Below are 25154 nucleotides of genomic sequence, written 5' to 3' on the forward strand. Positions count from 1 at the left end.
CACATTTATTAAATTGTATTTCTCTAATGAAGTAGCTGCCAAGCTATGTATTACAGCATCTGTTGTTTAAAAAAAAAATAATAATTTAGGAACATTGACTTAAAATTTGAATAGTGTATGTTTTCCATTTTTGCTTGTTATGGGCTCAGTTGCAATGGTTATGTTTTGGGGGTTTTTTTGTTTGTTTTTTTTAATATAACCTTAAATTTGGAAAGCTTTATCAAGAGTGCTGGTTTTGATTTACTTCTTATTTTATGTCAAAATGTAATGTAATCAAATGCTTTTAATTGTGCAGTTGATAAACTTACTTGTAGGAGATATATAAACAAAAACAACCCCAAACAGAAATAGTCAAAAAATATAATTCCTTGTGAGAATATTAAAAAAACATAAGAGCTAGATTCCCTAGCTGTTGATAATGTAATAATTTAATTACTGATAACTTGCATCGTCTATACTAATGCACTCTCAGGTAATGTGAGAAAATATTGCTGCTGCTGTACTTGCGTTATAACATTTAAAAAGATCTGTCACATTTTCCCCACTCTTTCCTATGTTTTAGTGAATATCCCAAGTGATGTCTGAGAAATGAAACTTGGCTTTAGTTTTCAAATCACTAAAAGGAAAAAAGTAGTTGTTTAAAGTAGTTAACTGTTCTTAAAATATTTGTATCTTCAAAGACCTTTGTGTAATTTCCTGAATAGGTTTAGTAATGAGTAAGGATCGTTTAGTTTAAGGTATTTTCTGTTGATATTATTTAACTTGGGAAGGTGACCCTGAGCTAAATGGCAATGTGTGATTTGAATGCCCATGGGCTGCCCTTCATTGGTTTGATTGGGGGAGATTATCTGGATTTCTAATACACTTTAATTACTCTGTTTATATAAATTGTCACATTAGAAGCCTCTTAACTGTTGAGTCTGTTCTGTCAATGATCCACTAACAATGGGAATATACTAGGCTCTTCCACTGAGATTTGAAGATTTATACCATCAATGAAAGAATTGGAATGGCTCTGTTTAAACCTACTGTATCTTCAATAGGAAAGCGTATGTGATCTGCTTCTACTCAGGCAGCGATTGATGTGTGGTGAATTGAAAGGATCTGTAGCCTTTTTTATTTTGTTAATAGGCATTTTTTCAATTAAGGGAACATAATGCAAAATATGTTTTAGAATGTTTAGGGGCAATGCTTTCTTGATGGGCCTGTGGGAAAAACAGAAAACAGTCCAATTAGGATTTTTGGGTGGAGGAAGGTGAAGTATCTTTTAGCAATGATTAGCTAAGGTTTTAGAGAGAAGCTGTCAAAGCTGAAATGCTGCCCTGATGTCTGTGTGTGTCTCTTGCAGCCTAAGCTAGATGCCCTGGTATTTTTATTTCTCTCTCTCTATATATATATCTACACACACACATATATAAACAAGCCTTTTAAATTATGGTCTGAAGCACCTCAGTCCTAGAGTGTTACAGTGATTTAGGCCTCTTTTGACCTTTTACTCCTGAGCACTAGGGCACCTGCCTGCCTGACAGCTCTGTCCAGGTGAGCTAGGAGGATACCAGAGCTTGGAAGACTCCTGCCTTGAAATGGTGTGGGGGTCTTCCAAGATACTATGGTCTGATGGCCTACAGTAACAGGTCCAGCTGAGCAGCAACTTGTTTGGCACATGCAGCATGCGTGTCTTGTACAACAAACCACTCTTGCCTCCTTTGTCTACTGCTAGCCTACAGAAAATGTGAAGTGGAGGATTGAATCCCGTGTGTGTCTGGTGGGCCCAGAGACGTCTGATTCAGTGTCATGAAGAACAGAAATCTGTGTGCTTGGAACCACTCGTAAGGTCCCACTGCTGAAGATGTGTACTTAAATATATTTGGGTTTTTTTGGTTTTGTTTTCTTGTTTGTTTGTTTTTTAAAATAACAGACAACAGTCTGAATGATTAAATATATGTTACCTAGTGGTTAGGACATAATATGGGGAAGGAAGAATGTCATGGGCTCCATTCCTTGTTCTGGGATTTCGTGGTTTTATCCAGTGACTGACTTAATGGAAAATTCGCAATCGAGCAGAGCCTGATCCCAACAGTCTATCAAAACTGGACCCAGGTGCCTTCCACCCTGAGGCTGTGACTCATTGGTTGTTACATTGAAAAAAACGTGTATTCTAGGTTTTAAAATGAAGGTAGCTACTGCTGGACCTTGTGCAGCCTGCTTTGTTTGGTGTGGGTTAGTTGTTATCAGATTTCTGGGCCCCAGTAGAAGGAGATTGTGGGTTAGATACTCAGCTCAAGAGGCTCTTGTGTAGCTGAATTGCAGGCACCTAGGGAACTTCCTGGTCAAAAGAGGGTGATCTAAGTGAGCAGTTTGGGAATTATGATCCAGGAGTCTGAGATCTGTTTGTGCTCTGCTTTTTAACCATTACATCCTTTTATCCCTTTGGATCTCATCCAACATCTAAGACCTGTCACTTTGTGTATGCTTCACATTGTTGTGCCTGATGAAGGCATGTTGTAATACTGGCATGTATGATGTTGTGCAAGTCTGTGGTACAAAAAACTTAAGCACAAATGGATGCATTAAAGCATTTGATAAAAATACTGGACGTTAGAGTTCTGAAAAGCATCTCTCTTCCCTTCTTAGCCTTCCCTACCTCATCACACCAATCAGTGATCATCATACACATACATAACCAGGCATATTATTTGGACATCCTTTTTGTGGTAAACATTTAAATATGCAGTTTATTGTGGATTATTGAAGCAAATTAAACTGAAGGGAGAATACTGAAACATGATTTAATAAATACTGATCTGATGGGGGCATGTTAATATTTGATAGTATTGTATCATGACTTTTCCAGTTCTGTTTGTACAGTCAGCAGTACAGCTCTGTGGTGGTGATGCTATCATTAGGGCTTACACAGTGCTGACGCTTTCATTATAAACTGTGGGATTTTTTTCAAATGTTTCCTTTAATGGTTGGGAAAATTTATTTTTGGCCTTAAGTTTCTCAAGTTGCTTATCTTTCTGAAATCTATTTTTTAATTCCATAAAGGTGGGTGAAAATTCTGTGCTTTTTTGAGTTTTTTAATTATCAGAGAGTGAAAAGGCTGTTGCTCAAATATGAAGGAAGTTTATAAATACCTTGTATGTATATTGCCCTTGTATGTATATTGCAGATATGGAAACAACTGAAGTTGAGAGATTCTGATTTGAGGTGGGATTGCTTCTTCTGTCCGGTTCCCACTGTAGTCATACCAGTGTCAATATACTGGGTGCTATATAAAGGGATATAAAAAAAAAAATGTATCTTAAAGAGCTTAGAAACAGTTTTAAAAGAGGACTTGGATGTTTGAATCACACTTGGGTAGAATTTAGTCACCTTCTTTCATGCATGTTTCACTGAAACAGCCTGAATGTGGAGGTGTCTTGAAAGTATGTACTTGACTGTTTTAACCACTGAAGTTCCCTAGGTACCTAAACTTGTGTGTCTAGGGACACTAAGGCTGTTTTCACAGGCCTTAGCTGTTTAGCATCCAGCTTAGGCACTTTGGGGCCATAAACTAGATGTTTTAGCCCTTAAAATTCTTGTAAGCATGCTGTCAGTGCACTTACTAAACAGGCTGATAACCAAGAGTTCAGTGCAGAGCTCTGCAACCTGGCATACCTGCATTCATAACTATGGCCAAGAAAAAGAAGGTTCACCTTTTTACACGTTAGGTCAAGTGGTCACACCATTCACCAGTGATCAGGAAGCCAAAAGCCTTTACCATGAGGTGCCTGAAACCCACATCTATGACTTGCCACCAATCTGTAAGCATGGTTAGGTTGGGGCATTTTCTTCTTGGAGGAGCTGGGCCATTGTGGAACCACTGTGCAGCTAGGGTGCCGCTTCCGTGAATCCAGGTCCATTTCATTTTCATGAATCTGCATGTATAAGAGAGGTAGGATCATACAGTTTGTTACTGGTACCTTGGCAAAGCTCCATGATACTGCATTGAAAGCGGACTTGAACCCAGATGCAACCGTTTTGTCCTTGCCTTTGTGAATGCCAGTATTCTAGTCCATACTTAAACTAGCTTTTCTTTTTTGAATGTTTTGAAAAATTGTGTGTAAAAGTAATTAACTCTAAAAACATATTCTCCTTCACACTTTGTGTTATATTTTATGGTATTATAACAGGTTATGATTTCAGAAATGTACATGTATTTAGTGTAAACTGCATATTTGAAGCACAGACATAAAAATAAGTAAATGCTTGTCAATAAATTACTAAGTAGAAGTTGACAGTGAGTTTGTCAACATGGGAGTTGGTATCTGTATGGATCAATGAGTTAAGTGCTATGGTTGCAATTTTCTGTAACTATCGGGTAACTAAATGGCATAACGGTCAACTAGTTGAATATCCGTACTGGATTATTTTCAAAGGCATATGGAATCCATGCAAGGATGTTTCTCAGCTTAACCTTGGATAGGACTAGTTACTGGAAATGTGTGTGGCTTCAGTGCTGAAACCTTGCTTCCAGTTCTGGTCACTGTAGGAAGCAACAGTTCTGATGGAATGAAAAGAAGAAATGAGTAGAGGTATTAAAGAAGTATTGGTGTTTTATTGCATTTGAAGAAAGTGAAATTGGATGAGTAATATTGAATTGAATTCTGAAATGCTGCTTGGTAAATATTGTTTGGTCACTGAACCTGAGTGGGCTGCTGTCTGGCAGAGATCTTGGAGTTTTGCACCTGTAGCAGTAGAACAAATTTTGAATGTATCACTGCAGTGAGATTTATACAACTACAGAAAACATGACTGGATAGATTTCTACAGCCCAATCTTTTGCCATGCAATAGTGCTATATAATTCTTTTGTATCGGCAAGTAAGGGGGAAGGGAAGCAGAAACACCTTTTCATATGAAATGGAGTAGTGTCAACACTGGCACTTCTGTTTTGGATTTTATTTTAATGCCATGTTTATTGTGTAGCTTGTTGCTAATCTTTTCAGCAGAAACAAATATACTTTTCATTGTGTTAATGTGGCTTTTGATTTTCAGGAGACCTTAAGCTGATGACTTCATTGTTGTGCACATTTCTGAGTACCTGACATCACCTCTGTGTCTGGGGTTTGTTGAGAGAATGTAAAGCTCTTCTGTCTTCTTCACTGAAATCAAAACTCCCACTTTATTGTTCTCTGCATCAGCTAATCTCCGTATCTCTTCAGTTCTTTATGCTGAAATCTTCATAGCTACCCCATAGCTGAAGAAGCCTCAACTTCCCCCAATCACTTCTGTTGCTGTGCTTTATGGCAACATTAAAAAAGGACCAAGGCACAATGCATTTGCTGCCAAAATATCAAAATGAGGAACTGCATTGATAGTCTTACAATGATGCAAAAAGAGGGAGAATGTTTGGAAGGGAAGTGTCCAAATTCAAGTATTATTCAAGTTCCATTGATCTGCAGAGAGCACAAAGACCCTATTACCTGTCTTTGAATCTGAGTGTGATGATGCTGTTTCATTTCACTTTGCCTGAGTTTTCCTTGAAAGAACTGATGTTAGTAGTTGAAATTCTAAGCATCAAAGCCATTTATCATTTTAGAAATACTCATATATCTCTACCCAATCTCCCTAGATCTAAGGGTGTTGGTCCTGCAGGTGTTGGGTTTTAATTATTTATTTGTTTCAACATCAAAAGGTCATTTAGGTCCTTTAAAAAGACTTTCCTGAGCTTAATCTTGGCTATACTGGGCAGCTGAGTTCTGTGGATGCTATGGCTGGCCTGGCATTGTCTGGGAGCAGAGGAACTGGGAGTACAGTCTGTGGAGAAACCAGTGTCTGTATTTATAGTCTGGGAGCCCCTGACAGTGGTAGTGTGTGTCCCTGGCAAAGCTGGTAGGAGGAGAGAGGTCTTCTCTCATGTTGGGGACTTCTGAACCCTTGTAGATCAAATTAAATGACATTGTATTAAGTCAGGATGCCAATATGCAGCCAGTGCAGATTATGGACTAGTAGTGACTTGAGTTTCCATTATATAGGCAGGCTTCTGCGTTTTATGTGTTTTACTTTTCCAGCTTGACCTAAAGTTTCACTCCATTTTAGTTAGTAATCCGGGCTTGCAAAGGCATGGTTTATGATTGTAAAAGCATGGTTTATGATTACAATACCTGCATCTAGATAAATGGCTGAAATTCCTTACCCAGGTGTAGGATGTAGAAAGTAATCCCACATGCTACTGCTATACCTATACATCCAGCACAGTCCTCATTCCGGTAGCACAAACATTCCCCTCTTTTATAAACCCAGGGTTTATTTGATCTGATGGCAAAATGAAAAAATGCCTCTTTTTACAGAAATAGGAAATCCATGATAGAAAACAAGTAAAATGAACACCAAGTTATTACCGTTGTAATGAGGCAACTGGTGGTTCCAGAGCTCTTAACATAATGGAAAACTAGATGTATATAGTTTCAGAGCTGGAGTTATGTTTGGAGTACTGTGTTCAGCTCTGGGGCCCCCAACATAGGAAGGACATGGACCTGTTGGAGCGAGTCCAGAGGAGGGCCATGGAGATGATCAGAGGGCTGGAGCACCTCTCCTATGAAGACAGGCTGAGAGAGTTGGGGTGGTTCAGCCTGGAGAAGAGAAGGCTCTGGGGAGACCTTACTGCAGCCTTCCAGTACCTAAAGGGGGCCTACAGGAAAGCCGGAGAGGGACTTTTTACAAGGGCATGTAGTGATAGGACAAGGGGTAATGGCTTTAAACTGAAAGAGGGTTGATTTAGATTAGCTGTAAGGAAGAAGTTCTTCATTGTGAGGGTGGTGAGGCACTGGAACAGGTTGCCCAGAGAGGTTGTGGATGCCCCATCCCTGGCAGTGTTCAAGGCCAGGCTGGATGGGGCTTTGAGCAACCTGATCTAGTGGAAGGTGTCCCTGCCCATGGCAGGGGGGTTGGAACTAGGTGATCTTTAAGGTCCCTTCCAACCCAAACTATTCTGTGATTCTATGTTTGATGATATGCTTGTCTAGTGTTGGAAAAATGTGGAAGCCTGAATAAAAAGTAAAATTGTATTTATCCATATTTTTACAGAATTAAAAAATTTGCTTGTTGGTAGAAGTAGCTGGCTACATCAGCTGCAGCATATATTGATGCCCCATCAATTCTAAGCATTTACCTTATTGCAAGCATTTGTGTAGGTTACTATGAATAAACATAAATACTGATTTGTACGTGTTGCCCTTCCACTGACACAGAGATATATTGCCTTACTTTGGAAGTCTGTACACCCTTCTACTTTGCATAGATGGCTAAAGGAGATGCAAGGCACCCTTCTTTGGAGAGGCAATTTAGAGGAGAGAAAAAGGTCTTTGTGCAATTTTACAGCATATTCTGGATGTAAGTAGGGCAGAATTTGGTCCCAGAAATTTTATTCTCTGCACTATGAGGCATCACGCTTTCCTTTCTTAACAAAATAAAACAGAAAAGCCCTTTGTTTTTACTGTTAAACTTTTCTCTTTTTTTTTAATAGGCAAAAATATATTTTTAACTTGCTTCTTTAGCCCTGCTTTTACTTTTTGATTTTTTGTCCTCTAGACCTCACTATTTCTATACCCTTTTCTTTGTCCCCTTTTTTAATAAGGGGATACTCCCAAAGAAGTATTGCTTGACTTTTTATGCTAATCTCACTTCTATTTCAATTCATGTTGACTTGGAGAATATGCCTTGTAAATAGGAATACCACTGACATACTGAATATAATCCTCAGTTTCTAAGCATTGATTGTTTTCACAGCATCCTTAAAGGGTAAGCTGTCTACTATCCAAATATCATGGCTGGGAAACTGAGGCTAACAAAGGCTGAATGATTTATGTGAAGCCACAGAGGGAATAAATGTTGGGTTTAGAATTCCTGGCTTCTGTTCTTGTGTTTAGACTCGCACTGTCTCTCAAAGAAATACTTGATTCCTCCTAATATTACATACCTTTCCATGTCTGTTAAATGTAGCAATTGGAAAAGTAGCTGGTACTCAATTCTCTCTCTGTCTGTCCTATTGAAACTAATGGATGCCTGCAGGCAGGCATAAGGTATCGTTACCTTTGATGGCCAGTATGTTTTATGTTTTAAATTATGTGTTAGGCAGAATTTTTGGATACTAATTTGATATAATGAGATGCACTTCTAATATCAACCGTAGTATGGGAAGGCCTTGCAGCCAGCCTACTCTTTATTTAAAATTATTCCATTTCAGATGTCCTAATGAGTGCTGTGAGTTGTGTAATTCTTTCATAATTTTCTCACATTCCCAGAAGAGAACTAGGGGCTGGAGTCTTTTCTATTTTTGTTTTGGTTTATTTCAAATTAGGGTGAGCACAGAATAAAGATCTAGGGGAAGAGTTTTATAAAACAGTTGCTATTGCGAGAATGGCAATTAAGAAAAAAAAATATTATAGTCTACAAATGTTAGTGTTAAGGCAAGTCTCGATGCCTCTGCTTTTGCCATTATCTTATAAATATCTTGACTCTGACTTTACAGTGCTGTTTATAGAATTTAATAAAGCAAATGTAATAATGCTGCCTGTGCTTTAATGCACAATCTCAATTGAGTTGACCAGAAGATAAATAGGAACAGGAATGATAGTGCGTTCCTACAGATTGTTTTTAATAAGCATGTTATTTAGTTGATCAGCCCAGTGCAGTAATGCCTCCTATCCTGCTCTACCAGACAAATTTATTAATGCTTCCCCCCCACCCCCCATTTCTCTGAGAACATTGATTCCCTGCAGACATATCTCTATTAAACCTCTAGAAAGTCACAACTTCCAAATTAGATTAAGTAGCAGGAATGGTACTAGAAGAATCAAAGAAAATTGAGTGCGTTATTGAATTCATGCCACATTGTCTCAGGAAGAGATGGGAGTTACGTGTAGAGGTAACTTTTGTCCTTACTGTACTAACAAAGCTGTGGGCATTGCTGTCAAACCTAATTGTCTGCAGCGCATCAGGATAAAATGAATCTTTTCTCTTATCTAAACTCGTACCTAGTGAGGTTTTACAAATGAGAAATACGTTTCAGAAGGAAGCTTTACAATTGATCAAAATCATTTGCCATTATTTGCTGTACACAGCCCTATCCTAAACACCCTACTGACAAAAATTTTCAAAACGCGTCTGGCTTGGGATTGTAAGCAGGCTTGCGTGTCATGCTAGCAGTTGCAAAGTGCAGATATTAATTTTAAAGCTGCCTATTTCTCATTTTGATCTGACATATTAAAAAGCATATAATTAATGGTTGACATTAGTAATTAACATTAACTTTACGATGCTTAACATGCCATCATTCATCCGTCAAATAACTGGTATGCATAATGTCTTTGCATAAAGGTTTTAATTGCACAAAATGATCCTTCAGTTCTCAGGCTCTATGGTTTAAAGTAGTTGTAAATGCGTTTTTAAAAGATGTGAATTTTTCATTTATTGAACGTAAACATTGTTTTTGTTTCTTCCTAGGAGTGTGCACAAACGTGTGAGCCAGGGACTTCAGCTAGGGAACACGGCCCCAGACGCACAGCTTCCATTAGCGGCTAAAGAGCACCACCTTGCTGTCGCCAGTGCTCTCTGGAGAAATTTCTTTCCCTACTTGAAGAGCCAGAGAATGTCACAGATGCCACCTTCCCCGCAGCTTGCTGATACAGCTGCAGGTTAGCATTGATCCTCCCTGCGACTTACTGTATTTGGTGCTGCTTTCTGGGTCACAAACTTTCAAGGATTTTGCATTTTGGGGTAGTTCTGCTTCCATGTAGTAACTTAAATATGCATAAATGCAAAAAAGTAGATTCTGTGCTAAATATTTTGACAAGAAGAAATATTGTAGTGTTGAATTACTTGATAGAATACAAACAGATTGAGAACTCCAACGGGCTTTGAAGCTATACAAACCTGACTTCTTTTTCCCTACTAGTCACAGATTATAATGAACATTGCAAATGTTATCCAATATAAATGAGAATAACTTCTTTCACTGTATCTAGAATTTACATATTTTTGTAGAATTTTTATAATTTTTTGTTGAACTACTCATTATGGTTGCGGTTCAAACTACATTTTGTAAAATAATATTTTACATTTGAAGACAAATTTTAGAAGGTTTTATTACGTGACTGTTGTTTTTTGCTGAACCTTTATGGTTGTGGTCATAAAACCATTTCATAATTCGTTTTAATTATTTATCTTGCTTTACACGGAAGGGTTTTAATCTTGAAGTACAACATTCCATACGCGAACTCTACGTGCAACAAGTCAGCATGGCAGTGAATAGAAAGAAATCCCAGTTTGATCTTTAACATCAGTAGCTAGCTTTATATTCTGTAGTTACAATGAAATCTTGTATCTATTTAACTAAAATTTAGAGAAGTGAAATATAAAATATTTTTTCCCATCATGATATGAATTAAAGTTACAAGCTCAAAAGTAGCAAGTTAGTAATAGAAGAGTTAAAAGATCCTTCATTTGAAGCAGCTCTGCAGTAGTTAATAGGTAACATTAATGAAGGAAGCAGTGTGCAACAGTAGTGGTCTCACACTGCTGAAGCATGTATGGGAAACAGCAATACAGATCAAAGGAAGAGGTTGTTAATGTCAAAACTTTCATTCATTTCCTACAGCGTCATATCTTTTTATTTTATATTAACGCAGTGAAATAGCAAAAAGAACAATCTATTATAAACTCCACTTAGAAGCAGGGGAGTGCAGTTGTGACCTGCTTTATAGAGATGTGTTAGGCAGTACTACAGAGGAAGGCAAACCCTTCCCGCGCTGCATGAGCCTCTTGCCTTAGAGGTTGCAGCCCAGCGGAGAGAGCAGCTGTCACAGCTCTCCTGCTCCCCCTGCCAGGCAAATTAGCCTGGGACCCACATTATCGCTTCTGTCTCCCATTTCTCCTCCACCCATGTTATGGCTGATGCTGTAGAAACAATGTGATAATCTGGAAGAAGTCTGGCCCAAATTGCTTCCTCACCTAAGGCAGAGTGGATACTCTGTATGTGACCTCCTTCTTTATTCTGAGGCACGTAAGCAAACGTTAAGTCCTTCATAGCTTAAGGTAGTCTGTCCCCACACCATTAATTAAAATAGCTTCATTGTTGTTTCTGAAAACTAGCCTTTTTTGTCTAATTCAAAATCAGTTTTGCAATGCATGCAGTTTTATAAATCACTATTTTAATAAATTAATATTACACTTATATTTAACTTGAACTGGAGAATTTGGGAACTAGTGAGCCTGTTTATTTCATTGCCCTCCAAAGTCAGTTTTCCTGACTCATTTGATGCCTCTCGTTTCCTATAACCTAGTAACTGCTCAGCATTTCAGATTACATTTTCTTCCTCAGTTTAAATGCCTTTGTCATTTGCGGCATAAAGAATGTGCTATATTTTTTATGCTGTATTGTTAGATAGAGATTCCACAGTAGACCTAACAGAAACAGCAAAAGGTTATGCTTCATTAACAAAAACTCTGCGCAAGGTACTGTCCCAGTTTCTAGATCTGCAATTGTTTTATGAAGATCCTTTTTTTCAAGAATAAGCTTGTCCGTAGTGTTTTATTTACACAGTAGTTTCTGATACATGAAAGTCTATTCTAAAAATAGAAAAATACCAGCTTTAACTGAGTGAATTCTTTCCAAATACAGTTCTTCATTGAGAAAAGTGTGTAAAAACAACTAAGCAAATAAATAAAACTCAACCCTGTAAAGCACAGTAATACTTATGTGTATAAGGGAAGAAGTGGTGGATGGAGGCAAGAGGGGGAGGCCAAGAAGACAAAAAAGCAAGTTTTTAAGACATCTTTTTTATTGCATAGGTGGTAAAGCTATGCCTTCTGGATTTATAATCTGTGGTTTCATGAGTATATTTAAAATTGCATATGTTTGGATCCATTTTCCCTCCTTTGCATTCAGTGTGTCATGTTGACTTACAAACTCCTTGGGACAGAGACTACATTTTAACACGTGTACAAAAACTATCTGTTAGAATAGTTGCCCAGTTTTAATTGAGATTTCTGGTACTCCCAGACTGCATGTTATTAATCATAATTAATTTTCAATGCTTTCTAATGAAAAAGGGATGTATTGAGAAACCGTTAATATGGTGCCATGTTTTTCTCTCTTTAACATTAGGTTTTACTCTCTTGGCTTTGGATATACCCAGCAAAGCCCTATCAGATCTCCAGCCACAGCCCGTTCTGTCAATGATGCAGCTGTTTGGATGGGATGACATGGTGTGGCCTCAGCTGGTGTCAAGATATCTAAGTCACCTAATTCAAAACAGGTGAAAAATTGTGACTGCTTGTTCTTCCAGTACCCTCTCATTCCTTCATTAGACTTGTGGAAAATGTTGCTTCAAACAGTGATGTTTTATTAAGATGGTCCAAGTTCTTTGCAACTGTTAAAGTTCTAGGTTTCTTGAAATCATCTGGGACGTTTCACAGGGGATAGTGGGTGTTATTTGGGTTGGGTTGTTTGTTTGTTTTTATGTGTAAATAGCCTAAGATACTCAAAATTTGTCAGGAAGATAGGTAAGCATGTTGAAAAAGTTGTCTTTTATATAGCTAACCACTTGTTTTTTCCCAATGGAAACAGTGCTGTTACTAACAGATTTTGGAAAATGGGGACCTAGACAGTGTCTTCAGAGAAATACTTCCATGAAGAGCAATATTGCATCAAAGTGAAATACCTGAACCCATAACCTAGTTTTAATTTGCATAGCTATACTTATCCACCCCCTTCTATTGTTATTACACTTGGGCAAAGTTGTTACAGCTTGGCAAGGCAGTAGCCTCCTGCCCTGGCTGCATTTGAAGTTGAATAACGTAACTTGGTAAATTTAAAAATTTCTAGTTAAAAGTACTGGTCTTATTTTTCCCCTACCAGTTACACTTAACACAAAAACTTAAATCTTATAAAAAGTCAAGATGAACATTATCACAGGAATCTGAAGATGCTATATAGTAAGTACTGCATGTTTAAATACCTTGACTTCTTCAAAGCAAAGAACTTCTGCAGGAAGCTGAGGAAGATGGGTTGGGCAGTATTGAAAGTATAAGGAAAATGACTGTAAGGAAATGCATGCATTAAAACTTTCTTTTTGACAAGCTTGGAACGTTTTCTGATTGCATATTAATGTTCATGTAGCTCAGGTTTCCGAGACCTGCTAAATGGATGCTTTAAATTAAATAGTAGTTTTAGAAAATTTATCACATTCCTGTGTTTTACATGCCAATGTTGAATTTTCACAGAATCACAGAATTGTTTAGGTTGAAAGGGACTCTTGAGATCATGTAGTCTAACTTGTCCAATGCTTCTGCTCAAGCAGGGTCAGCTAGAGCACATTGCCCAGGACTCTGTCCAGTCAGAATTTTATAAACCTGAGAAATTTTATTTGCTTTAAGTAGGCCTCTATGAACCTATGATAGGTGAATGGTGGTGGTTGGTGTGGTGTTGTTTCCCCCCCCCCTCCCCTTGCCCTGCTTCTGAATCAGGCTTTGGAAGCAGGGGAGGTGAGAGATGAGAGAGAAGGAGGGAGTGTTTCTATGTCGGACTGCATTTGAAAGTGAAAAATGTTGCACATTTTTAGGGTACATATTGTACTAAGGAGGATAGCTGTAAATCAGGATATGGTAAAGACTATTTCAGTGTGATCAGCAAAGATGAGGCTATGGCCTTCTTGGAGGGAGATGTTAAAAGAGGTTGAATTTAGTTCCTCGTGTGTCAGTTTGGAACTCAGGAGAGGAGCATTCAGTCCTCTGATTTGCCGTATTTCTCTTGTATGATCTTTATAGGGTGAGTTTCATGCTAGGTTGCCGATACCTAGCTTGTGCTGAATGAAATAGGAGTTAAGCACATAAATACCCATTTATAAGTTGAATTTTGTTGCTCTTCAGGTGAAATAAGAAAAACATTTTGATGCCTAAACTGGAATTTTGGTATAATTTAGGTGCTTAAGGCTAATTACCAGTTCCCCCAGTAAACACTTAAGTAAGTCATTGAAAGCAGTTACTGAAGTATTCATTAGCAATATTCATTAAGCACCTGACATTGTTGTATATGTATCCGCAGATACATTGCTATGCTGGCTGAGGTAATGTTTACTGTATTTGGAACCAAGGCCAAAGCATTCATGTTTCCAAGTGCTTGGGAGCACGATTGCATTAGCAAGTGCAGAGCATGCACACATGGCAAGTACTGAGTTCCCTATACAGCCCTGCTGCCATAATTTCATCTAAAAATGCAGTTAGTATTGATGATAGTTAGCTGGTGTACATTAGTTGAGAAGTTAGAGCACTTGTGCAGGTATTTGGAAAACCCAAGTTAAGTGGGTCCTGCACTCTGAGGGAATCCAAACCTTTATTTCCAAACACTGCCTTAGAAAGGAATGAGAGGACCTTGCCCTCCTCTGGCAGGCTGTGCCATGGACTAACTGAAAATGTCAGGTTCGTGGATCCATACTGAGAGAACTAGCAGGAGAAAGCATGACTCCATAGTTGAGTGATGATGGATATTTATCTTTTGCTTACATGTGTGTATGTTCTCACTCTTTCTGGTTCTCTGTCATATGTTCTCACTCTCTCTGCTTTTCTGAATCCCCCCCTGCTGGAAGCATAGGACAGAAAGCACTCACAGAGAGGCAAATATTTTTGCCCCTAAGGTGTTGGGGTTGCAATTGCCCAGCCTCGAGGAGAATTGTCTGTTTCCCCTATCAGTTGCCTCAAGGCCAACAAGGTAAAAACTGAAGTATCTGAGACTAAGTGAAGGTATGTCCCTACCTCATCAACAGAGCTGTAAGGTGCTCAGATTTCCTTGTGAAAGGACAATGAGTATCTAAGACAAGACTTTTTTGGTGGAATTATACAGAGGTATCGTACTCTAAATGCTGTCATTTTATTATATGCTAATAAGACAGCAAATTTTTTGTAGCATGATTCATGTACTTATTTACCTTAAGCAGTTGTAGAGCAAAAGTTGTCAAAGTATCTAAGTGCTAGGATCTTAAGACTTAATGGTTACTGCGCTCTGGTAATTTTCACATGAAACATTCTCAGTTAAAAAGTAAAAAGATTATTTTGTTGCTGATGCTTTTCTATACCCTGCAAGCTCTGCCTGGTCTCTTTAAGATTGAAGCTTGTTCTGCATATCAGCTATTTCAATGTCAGTAATAAAGGTTCTGATGGACAAGCTGTGCCCTTGGGAGCATGCACACAAGCTTTGGCATTTCTTTTGCAGTAGTGCCTAAAAGTTCCTCTCCAGATCCGTGTTGTGTAGTGCGTGATACTATTATAACCTCTTTAAACTAATTTGAGCATGTGTATAAGCTCACTGGTTTAAAAGGACCACTTGCCATGCTTCTAGCAGGTAGTTATTGTTCTTTCCTTTCTTGAGAGGAATATGCTCCTAATCCTTCAGTTCTAGGAAGATGCCTAAGTGGCCTACCTATCAGCAAGTGAGAGAAACAAGAGTGAGACTACAGCAGAAAGTGTTTTCGTGAGCTGTTGGGGCCAAGTAGACTAGCTGTGTACATCAAGATTGCATAAGGCTGGAATTGTTAATATGTTACTGCAAAGAGCATTAAGTCCATAGGCATCCTGCTTTTTTCTCTTTTGGTACTGGAATTTAATTTTCATTTTTTATATTTTATTTGCTTGCATTTGGTCTCCTTATTTTGTCAATAGTACTTCAGCAGGGATGTTCAGACAAAATATACAGTTGTCATTGGTTTTTAACTAAATGAAACAGAAAGAAGACTTTACTAATGTTGTTTAGTGAGAAACAGAGTCCAGTTTGGTTTCCATCTGGACCTGTGTTGACTTTCTGTTGCATGCATGAGTAAAAATTCAGTAGAAAATAAGTAGATTTATATGTACAAATATCAAGAAAAGAGTACAAGCATTTTTCATTAAAGTTGAAGCACCTGGGACTGACCAGGGAGGAAATCTCTCAAATAAAAAGGTGTAACTATTTTCAAGAAATTTCACTGACCTGAAGCACACATGGAGCTCATCTGATAGGAATTAGAAACAGGGTGTAGAACAGACCCACTGTCCGTTAGCAAGGAGTATCTGCAGAATTAATGGTGCGGGGCTGATATGCTTGGGAAAAACTGGCTACAGCAGCTACTCATGATGGTAAGGCAAATAAAACTTTGGGAATACTGAACAGTAGAGTACAGGGATTGTGCACTGAGTGTTGATGGTGCCATTGACTCTGGCCTGACACCTGGCTGGCAGAACAGTAGCAAGTGTTTGATTGAAAGTATATACAGCAAGTTTGCTGTGTGGGGGAATGTATATACTTGTGTGTGTATACATACATAAATGCATATGTCTGTAAGTGTACATCAAGTATAGCGGTTTCCTTTCTCATCTCCAAAGTGCCTTTTTATGCTTCCCTTTTTGATCTGTTACTAACATGACATACCTTTATTTGTTAAAGCAGACCTTCTCCATCTTTTATGTAGTTAGAACTAAGCAGACTTCAGAGTAGTGTGGGGCACCTGAGCTAGCTTTATATGAAAGGCTGGAGTAGCTTAAGCAGTGTCAATATGAAGTTCCAGGTTGATTCAGATAAACTATTCCCAGCATTGTACATCTTCAATTTAGATAATACTGTCAAATTATCCATTGTTAGAATAAGGTATTTCCCATTGTGTGAATTTTTCCCCCTCTGTTTTGTTTTATGTAGAAAAACATATGTATATGTGTATATATGCTTTTATATTACCATGCATGGCATTACCAGATTTTTCACGTTCTCTGTATTTGGGCATCAGGATATTGTGAGCAAAGTCTGCAGAGTGCCGGACTCTGCAGGAATGCCAGTTGGCCTTTCTGTTACTTTATTTCTCCTTGTTTCTGTGCACTGTTTCTGTATGTCTACAGCTAAATGAGACACTCTGCCACCTTTTTGCATACTTCTATTAGATCTTACCTTTTTCTTCCTCTTCTACCTATCCAGTGCACTGTGTGAAGCTTTTTCTAGTATGGGATATACATCCTATGAAGCTTTGACAGTACGTTCTTGGTTTCGATGCATTTTGCAAATGTTCATAGATCAACCAAGTGGTATGCTGGCCAAGACAGATGCTGAGCGAACAGTTGGTAAGTGTTCACATTTCCCTAATGTTTGCAGTAACGATTCTATATTGCAAAACTGGCAAACATTTTCAGCTAATTACAAAATGTATTTTTGTTTGTATTCCTTTACTTTTACCTAATTACAAAATGTGTTTCTTTATGCTGCTTGTGCTATTTATTGATAGTTTGCCTGCTCTGCATATGACAAATTTATCACAAACAAAGATAAAAGAGCTTGTTTCCTTGGAAGCAAAGAACAAAAACTTGCTCCCAAGGAGACAAGCTATTTTTCCCCCATGGAGAAACTGCTCTGAAAAAAGTGAAAATCTGAAGTAAATAGTCAGAAATCATGCTGTGCATGCCCTAAAAGAAAAAAAAAAGGAAAAAATCGAGTTGCAAGTAATTCTTCCCTTTTCTGTATTGGATATTTTATGGATATTTAGAGCCATACTTCATCACTTCTATAAAACACTGCAGTTCTAATTATTTGTAGAACACATCTTCTAGCAACTATTTTTCATACACATTTTGTAGATTTTGAAGAAAACTACCAGTAAAATAGGACTTGGTTATACATACTTAATACTCTTCATTCTCATATATCTGTATTAGAAACATAACTAGTTTAGACACACATTCTTTGTCTAGAGAGATGCAGTTGGTTGCAGAATCCTTGTATTTTAAATATTTTAAAATCATGTTTCATTTTATGATTTTGGGACTAAAGTAAATCGAAAAGTGTAACTGTATACTATATTTACTGCTGTGCTCTCTTGTAACAAACAGGGAAAGCCTATATGGAGCAGCTGACTGAAATGACAAGACTGATTTTTAAACTCTCAGAAGTAGAAAACATTCTTTCAAAGGCTCATGTTGAAGAGTCAGTTTTCAAGCAAGACCCTAAAAATGCTCTTGTCCAATTCATTAAGGTACTGTACATCTGTGTTAGCTTCATAGGACAATTTTAGGGAAAAGGAATTATGTACCAGATTTTGTTTGGTGTATGAAAAGAAATTACTCATACAAACCTTGTGAGAGACTTAGTAAGTTTGTTTACTTATTTCAATGTTTCTGTTTTCTCAGGCTGTTGGTAGAACTTACAGTGGCCTGCAGACACTCCCTGACAAATCTGCCATGGTAGCAAAGACTCTGGAGTATTTAGGTGATGTATTAAAGTATGTAAAACCTTATCTGAAGGTAAAAGGACCTCCGGAAGGTCTGCAGCTTGCATATTGGATCATAGGTAATAATTTTACAACCTCTTTTCTTTTAGAAAATAGTTTTAAGGAGTCAGTAAAATGTGACTTGTAATACTGTTAGGTTTTTGGGGGTTTTTTTTCTATATACTGTCTATCTTAATGGTTTAAAAAAAGCAAAGCTACCAAAATGTTAGTTAGATACTTAATTTTCTTGCACTGTTTTTCTTTGGTTTTTATCCTGATGCCTAACCTCCTTGTCTTTTGTTTTGTTTTGTTTTTTTAAATTCCCCCTGCAAATCAGTGTTTTCAAAAGTAAGATGTTTTCATCTTTTTTACCACTGAAAACCACCTGTTTTAGGTAAAGAAAACCAGAAACAGTGACAAGCTAGAGAAGCAGTGTGTCCTGGTTTCAGCTGGGATAGAGTTAATTGTCTTCCCAGTAGCTGGTATGGTGCTATGTTTTGGGTTCAGTATGAGAAGAATGTTGATACCACTGATGTTTTCAGTTGTTGCTCGGTAGTGTTTAGTGTAAAGTCAAGGATTTTTCAGCTTCTCATGCCCAGCCAGCGAGAAAGCTGGAGGGGCACAAGAGGTTGGCACAGGACACAGCCAGGGCAGCTGACCCAAACGGGCCAATGGGGTATTCCATACCATGTGACGTCATGCCCAGTATATAAACTGGGGGGATTGGGGGGCGGGGGATCGCCGCTGGGGGACTAGCTGGGTGTTGATCGGCGGGTGGTGAGCAATTGCACTGCGCATCATTTGTACATTCCAATCCTTTTATTATTGTTGTTGTCATTTTATTAGTGTTATCATTATCATTATTAGTTTCTTCTTTTCTGTTCTATTAAACTGTTCTTATCTCAACCCACGAGTTTTACTTTTTTTCCTGATTTTGTCCCCCATCCCACTGGGGGGGGGGGGGTGAGTGAGCGGCTGCGTGGTGCTTAGTTGCTGGCTGGGGTTAAACCACGACACAGTGTTATGACATGGTACATTGTATTTAATGGAGTTAGGACAGTGAAGAGGTTGGTTTAGGAATGTAATCTGCTTCCTTTTAGAACTTTATTAAAGCCCAAATTCTGGTATTTGTTCATTAAAGTGTGGAATCACTGAAAAGATGGAAAAATATGAGTGCTGTTTATTATGAATGAATGCACCAGTCTGACTCACTCACCTTTAAAAACAGGGTAAACCTTGTGTATCTTAAAGACAGAGGTAATGATTTGCATGTACACGCAGTGTACATCATGATTATAAGGACTACAGTGAAAAGCATGACCACGATGCACAAGGTGCATCAAATGTAATAGAATATGAATTTTGTAAAATACGTTACTTTTCTATTGCAAGATCTGCATATTTTGTTACACAAGACGTATGTCAAATCAAATGTTTTTAGATATCCAGAGGTTGGGCTAGAGCCTTGTAAAGTAATTTTAGATTGGTATTTTCCTTTCTGTTCTTTGCAATAGGAAATGATTAATCTTCAGTCATGCTGTTGTGTGCGAGAAATTGTCCTTTCTTTTTAGTTAAGAAAACATAAAAAAAGTTTAAAAGAAAAGAAATATTTTAAGTGTATTTCAATCACTTCCTCACATTCTGTGGGCTTGTTAAATTGTAATGACGAAGGAAGAAACTTAACAAGTCTAAACACCTCCTGTCTGTGGTCAGATTGTGTCTTCTACTGTCCCATACATCACAGCAGTGATAATAGAAGGAGTACTTTCAGCTGGAATGAGCATGTTTCTTTCAAAACAGGAAGCTTAGACAACATTATTAGAAGTATTGTTAAGTGATCGTTCTCTTTCTCTATGATTGATCATTGTGTTTTCTTTCACTCCACAAGATTAATGTTGTTTTGCGTTGTTTCTAGAGATGGTAATGAATGACTTTTATGGATTAGTAATATCTTGTAACAGCCTACTTTTGATCTTTCATTATTTTCAAAGTCTTAAACATATTTTTTCTTGGGATATTCCTGTATTTTCAACCCAGCAAACTTCTTGCTTCTAATTAAATATAAAGTTACGAATGTTTGTGGGAACTACTATGTAGAAATCTTGTTTTATTTAATCTGTATTTTGAGTATTAACACTCATGAGTATAGAGTTATTTTCTCAAGAAAAAGTATACCTCACCTGCAATAAAGATGTTTCTCAAAGTTAGGTGTTTACACATCAACACCTTTTTACATTTTTTTTGCAACTCAAAAGGAAGGTTATAAACTGGCTCAAAGCTGTGCAAGTGATACACTAATGTGTTGAAAACAAGAAAGGTGTTCTCTGAGGCTCTCATTTTGTCAACTGAGCCCACAAAGATCTGGAGAGACCATGCTGGTTTAATGGAGTTGGCTGCCCCTCATTCTTTTTAATCTGCTGAATTAGATGCATTAAATACAACTTGAAAGATATTTTCGTAACATTGAATTGCTATGTGAGTAGTTACTGATGTGGCCACAGTGGTGTTAGATAAATGTGAAGGGAAGGCAAAGGCAGTGTCTCTGCAAATTGTGATGAATGCACACAGTAAGGTAAATGTTTAAGTGCATGTGTGCTGATTGCAATAGTGTTGTGCGTCAAGTTTAGTTAATTTTTCTGCATGGATGTGAGAGACTGTCCTTTCTTTAGCATTACTGTACTTTTACTAAAGCAGCTCCACTTGCCTAAGAATTTGTAATTGTAATTTATTGAGTCAATTTAGTACTTCCATTTTGCTGAACTGTAAATGGACTTTGAGTCATCTTGACTGGGCTTTTTCTAAGGGGATAACACGGAATGAGTACATGGGAGTGAGACATTTCAGTTGCTGTTGCTACTCTTGGATTATCTAATTTAACGTAATTGCCTCTTCAGGCTTTCTTAATTTTTCTTTTTTCCTGAGTGTAAATTGTTTTGGGATTTCTTGATTTTTTTATTTTTTTTTTTTTTTTTTCCCAACAGGATGTCTGGTAAAGTTCTGGGCACCGATACTGGCTACTTCCAAAGCGCAGCAACTGTTGTTCCGCATTGTGGATTGCTTACTGCTGCCGCACTCTGTGCTCCAGCAGGACAAAGAGCTGCCTGTGGCTTTGCTGTCTGCCATTCAGGAAGGCCTACCTCTTTATCTTCAGGTAAATAGCTGAACTCTATTATCAGCAGAAAAACCTATCTTCAGGAAAAGATTCGTATTGCAGAGGATGTTTTCTTTCTCCCTAATCAAAACAAGCGTTGACTGAATTTAAAAGAAGCAGCAAGAGGAGTTTTTTCTTCTTGTAGAAGTGGAAGGAAAAATGCCACCCCATTGGCTTTCCTCTCATTGCATGCAGCTATGCTGTGGTACGCTCCAGAGCTGCTAGTCTAATAGCTGTGTATAGAAAGCTTTTAGCCAACCTGCTGTTTACACTGGTCTCTGATGTGAGAGATTTCTGAAACAGTGGATCAAATAATCATGATATGTAGCAAGACACTTGTTGAGATGGCAGAGCAAACAAATGTTTTAAATCATCCGTGACTTGGCTAACTGTAGATAATTAAAGATGAGCTACTCTCTCTTCATTGCTTTTAGGAACAAAAGACAATCTTCTGCGTATCATGGCACTGTTTTAATAGTTTGAGAATATGTTTTGCTGAACCAAGTTCCTGCTGCTTACGCTTACATGACTAAAGCTTTCTTGCCCGTTATTCCTCCTATTCTTCCCTCAGCTTAGCTGACACTCTTGAAACTCTATAAGGCTTCTTGATGCTGTAGAAAGAGACTAATACCTGCCAGTGAGGAAGAGAAAAGAATATATTTTTTTAAAATAAGTTTACATGTTCGTCCTTGTAAATCTTTGGGTCTTTTTTGCTTACTTATTTTCTCTTCCCTTTTAAGTCTTCATTTTGATTGCAGTCTTAACTGATTACTTTACAGGATTGTAGTGTGAAACAATGCAGTGGTGACATTGTAAACATCCCTCAGATTTATTCCTTTCAAAAGTTGCATTGTGATCGATGGCATGTCATATGGAAGTGAATATGATTATATAATGATGTGCAGAATATGACTTGCTTTGCTGCTCTGTAGGTATTTTCAGAAGCTATATACATGTAGGACCATCTGGACTCTGATACGACCACGGTGTGACTGGTTGCTAATTCAGTATTTTAGTTAGAGACCACTGTTTCTCTGTAGTCTGCACATACAGATGTAGCTTTAAGATGAAGCCGCTCAAGTTGGTTTTGAAGTTCAAGTGTTGTGGACCCTTGTTTCCTGTTTTCTTTGTCAGTCTCTGACTTCCTGACCTCACTGTCGTACTCTTCAGCAGTCTGCTGCGTAGTCCATGTGCTTTCTGACTAAGCTAGATGATCTTATTGACCAAATAGTTTATTTTGGACAAATGCTGCTTCTAGAAAACAAGTAGTTCTTTAATTTGACAAACACTTTGGGGGACAGAAGACAGAGAAGACTTATTTTTCCTGTTTCAATATGGTACTTCTACATTTTATTAATTGTTTGTATTTACAAAGTTCCAAAATTTTTTAAGTGCTTCAAAATGCTTCATTCATTTCAAAATACTTCCTTCCCCTTTATTTGGGAAAGTGGAAAAATTCCAATTTAGAATCAACTCAAAATGAAAATATGTCAATATCAGTTTTTTAAAAAATAAAATTCTCTTAGGACTGCTTCTGAGCTCCTTTGAGATTGAATGGATTCTAGGCACTCTCTGACTTCTCAGGTTATTGTTTCACAGTTGGTTTAAGCCAAGTTGGCTTAAGGCTGAATTCATTCCCTTTCACCCCCATGTGCATTCCCATTTAATTTGCTTTAATCTGTCAATACCAATTTGTGAACTGACTCAACTAGTAACTAGCTCCACAAAACAAACGAACAACAAAAAAAAAAAAACCCAAACCCAGATGGGCATATCAGAAAAGTGATAAAACAGTGTATGTGGGAGGGAAAGCATGTAAATGTGGTGGGTGGAAAGACAGAGAAACAGAATCCTCTGGGAATAACCCCACCTTGACTAACTTAAACTGCTGGTGAAATGTGTGATCAGGCTTTCCTTGGGTGGCTGCCCTGTGTCTGGTGCCCAGTCGTAGAGGTGGAACAGTGGTATTTAGTGCAGGAGCCTTAATTCACCCTACTGTTTGACAAACATTGTTCTATAGATCCATCCCCATTAATATTCTAGCTTACAACTTAATCCTTTGGCAGTTACATGAAAATAAAGAAACAGGAATTTGGAGACCATGCAAAATATCTTCTTATCCATTTATTCATAGTCAAAGCATAAAAGCCCTTGAGTAGCACTTCTACTCAGAGGTCTTTTCAATTCTTTTTTTCTGGTCTTCTGAAAAGTTCCAGGCTCCCTCTCAATCTTCTCTTCTTTTCTTGTCCTGAATTTTCCTTCTTCATCTCCTTCAGTGTGGGCTGCTCCTCCTTTGTCGGGGGCGGGGGAACAAAACCAAAAAAAAAAAACCCCCCAAAATCCAACCTCCTTAGATCTCAGAAAACGTCTTAGTTTGCAAGCAATGGTTTGCAAAAATTCCCTCTTTCCAGAGCTTTTAACAACTAATCTTAATGTAGTTTATTTGATCCTTTTGTGTGGGTTTTGAAAGGATTTGAAATCAGTCTTAGTAGCAGGTAATTAATTTCTCATATTCATTGATGCAGCAATCTTATGAAATCCTATAGAATTCTGAATTCTATAGAAGAAGATTCCCCAAACGGTCACATACCCTGTGAAATGGTAATGCAACTGGCCACACAACTTGGGCAGCAGGCTTAAAACCAAGGACAATGTTGTTGTCACTGTGCTGTACTAAGAGAGGGCATCGCCTTTGTTCATCACCCTATAATGGCGGAGGCCAATTTTTCATCTTTTAGGGCAACATACAAAGCTCCTTCTCTCCCCACAACATAGTTCATTACTACCTTCACAATTCATCAAAATTGATGACTGTATCTCACCTTCCTTTACCACCCCAAACCTACAGGTTTATGTTTAATAGATCAAAATTACAGGCTTTGTTTAACTTTACGCAAGCACAAATAATTGTCAAATGTGCTAATTAAGACTAGATGGTGCATTTCTCTCTCCTCAGTTCAGACTGACTTTATTTACTTGTTATGTTTGTGTTTACTGTATATATATATCTGGGCTATACAGCTGTGCCTTTTGACAGTTATTGGGCAGCTGGTCTGTTGTCCACTATACATGGAACTTATCTAGAAGTTAAGTCACTGATGCTGCCTTGTCAAAATAGCTTAGCTCTAACAACTTTTAAACTAGTATTTTTTTTCTTGCCTAAAGGATTACTGTCTGGATATTATTTCTTTCACTGTGCATCATCTGTTAGGATAATATTTGATGACCTAAGAAAGATTTTGTTGGGATATAATATCAAAATTGTCCTCAAAGTTGTTTGAATGATGGACTTCAGAAAGTGAAGCATGAAGAACATGAATGAACAGCCATTTTATAATTTGATGGGACTGTTCTTAATTATGAGATAGTGAGGCATATAAAAATCTATCTTTAGATATTCTGTCATTTTAAAAAGAAGTTGAGTTGATTTGTGTGATAGTAGATTGCTGAAGCTTACCACAGGAAATTTGAGAGCAGTTGAGATTGCTCTTGGATGGATTTCTTGGAGAATGATTTGGAGAAATTTTGGTACGCATTTACCAGTAATATGGGAAAGAACTGAAGCAGTGTACAAAACTTATTTTAGAGAAGAAATACTAGTTTAAATATATCTTGCAGAATACAGTGTAGGTGCATGGAATAAGCATAATATACATAATGATGGGAAAGGTAAGATACCCTGCTTGCTTTATCAGCATTAATCCTGTCCAAACACAGGAGATGGTTGATTTCTATCTAAAT

The 25154-nt window shown here is 37.7% G+C and overlaps 1 protein-coding gene across 1 annotated transcript in view; it reads left to right on the plus strand.

The window, feature by feature from the left end:
• MMS22L (MMS22 like, DNA repair protein) overlaps positions 1–25154 on the plus strand; it is a 97431-nt gene that overhangs the window by 59742 nt on the left and 12535 nt on the right. The window contains exons 15-20 of the mRNA XM_052781464.1: positions 9489–9679; positions 12151–12301; positions 16981–17123; positions 17886–18028; positions 18183–18342; positions 21244–21413. Coding sequence (XP_052637424.1) covers positions 9489–9679; positions 12151–12301; positions 16981–17123; positions 17886–18028; positions 18183–18342; positions 21244–21413 — 958 coding nt within the window. The remainder of the gene's footprint in view (positions 1–9488; positions 9680–12150; positions 12302–16980; positions 17124–17885; positions 18029–18182; positions 18343–21243; positions 21414–25154) is intronic.

This window comes from Harpia harpyja, chromosome 3 (assembly GCF_026419915.1).
Source record: "Harpia harpyja isolate bHarHar1 chromosome 3, bHarHar1 primary haplotype, whole genome shotgun sequence".
Classification (NCBI taxonomy): Eukaryota; Metazoa; Chordata; class Aves; order Accipitriformes; family Accipitridae; genus Harpia; species Harpia harpyja.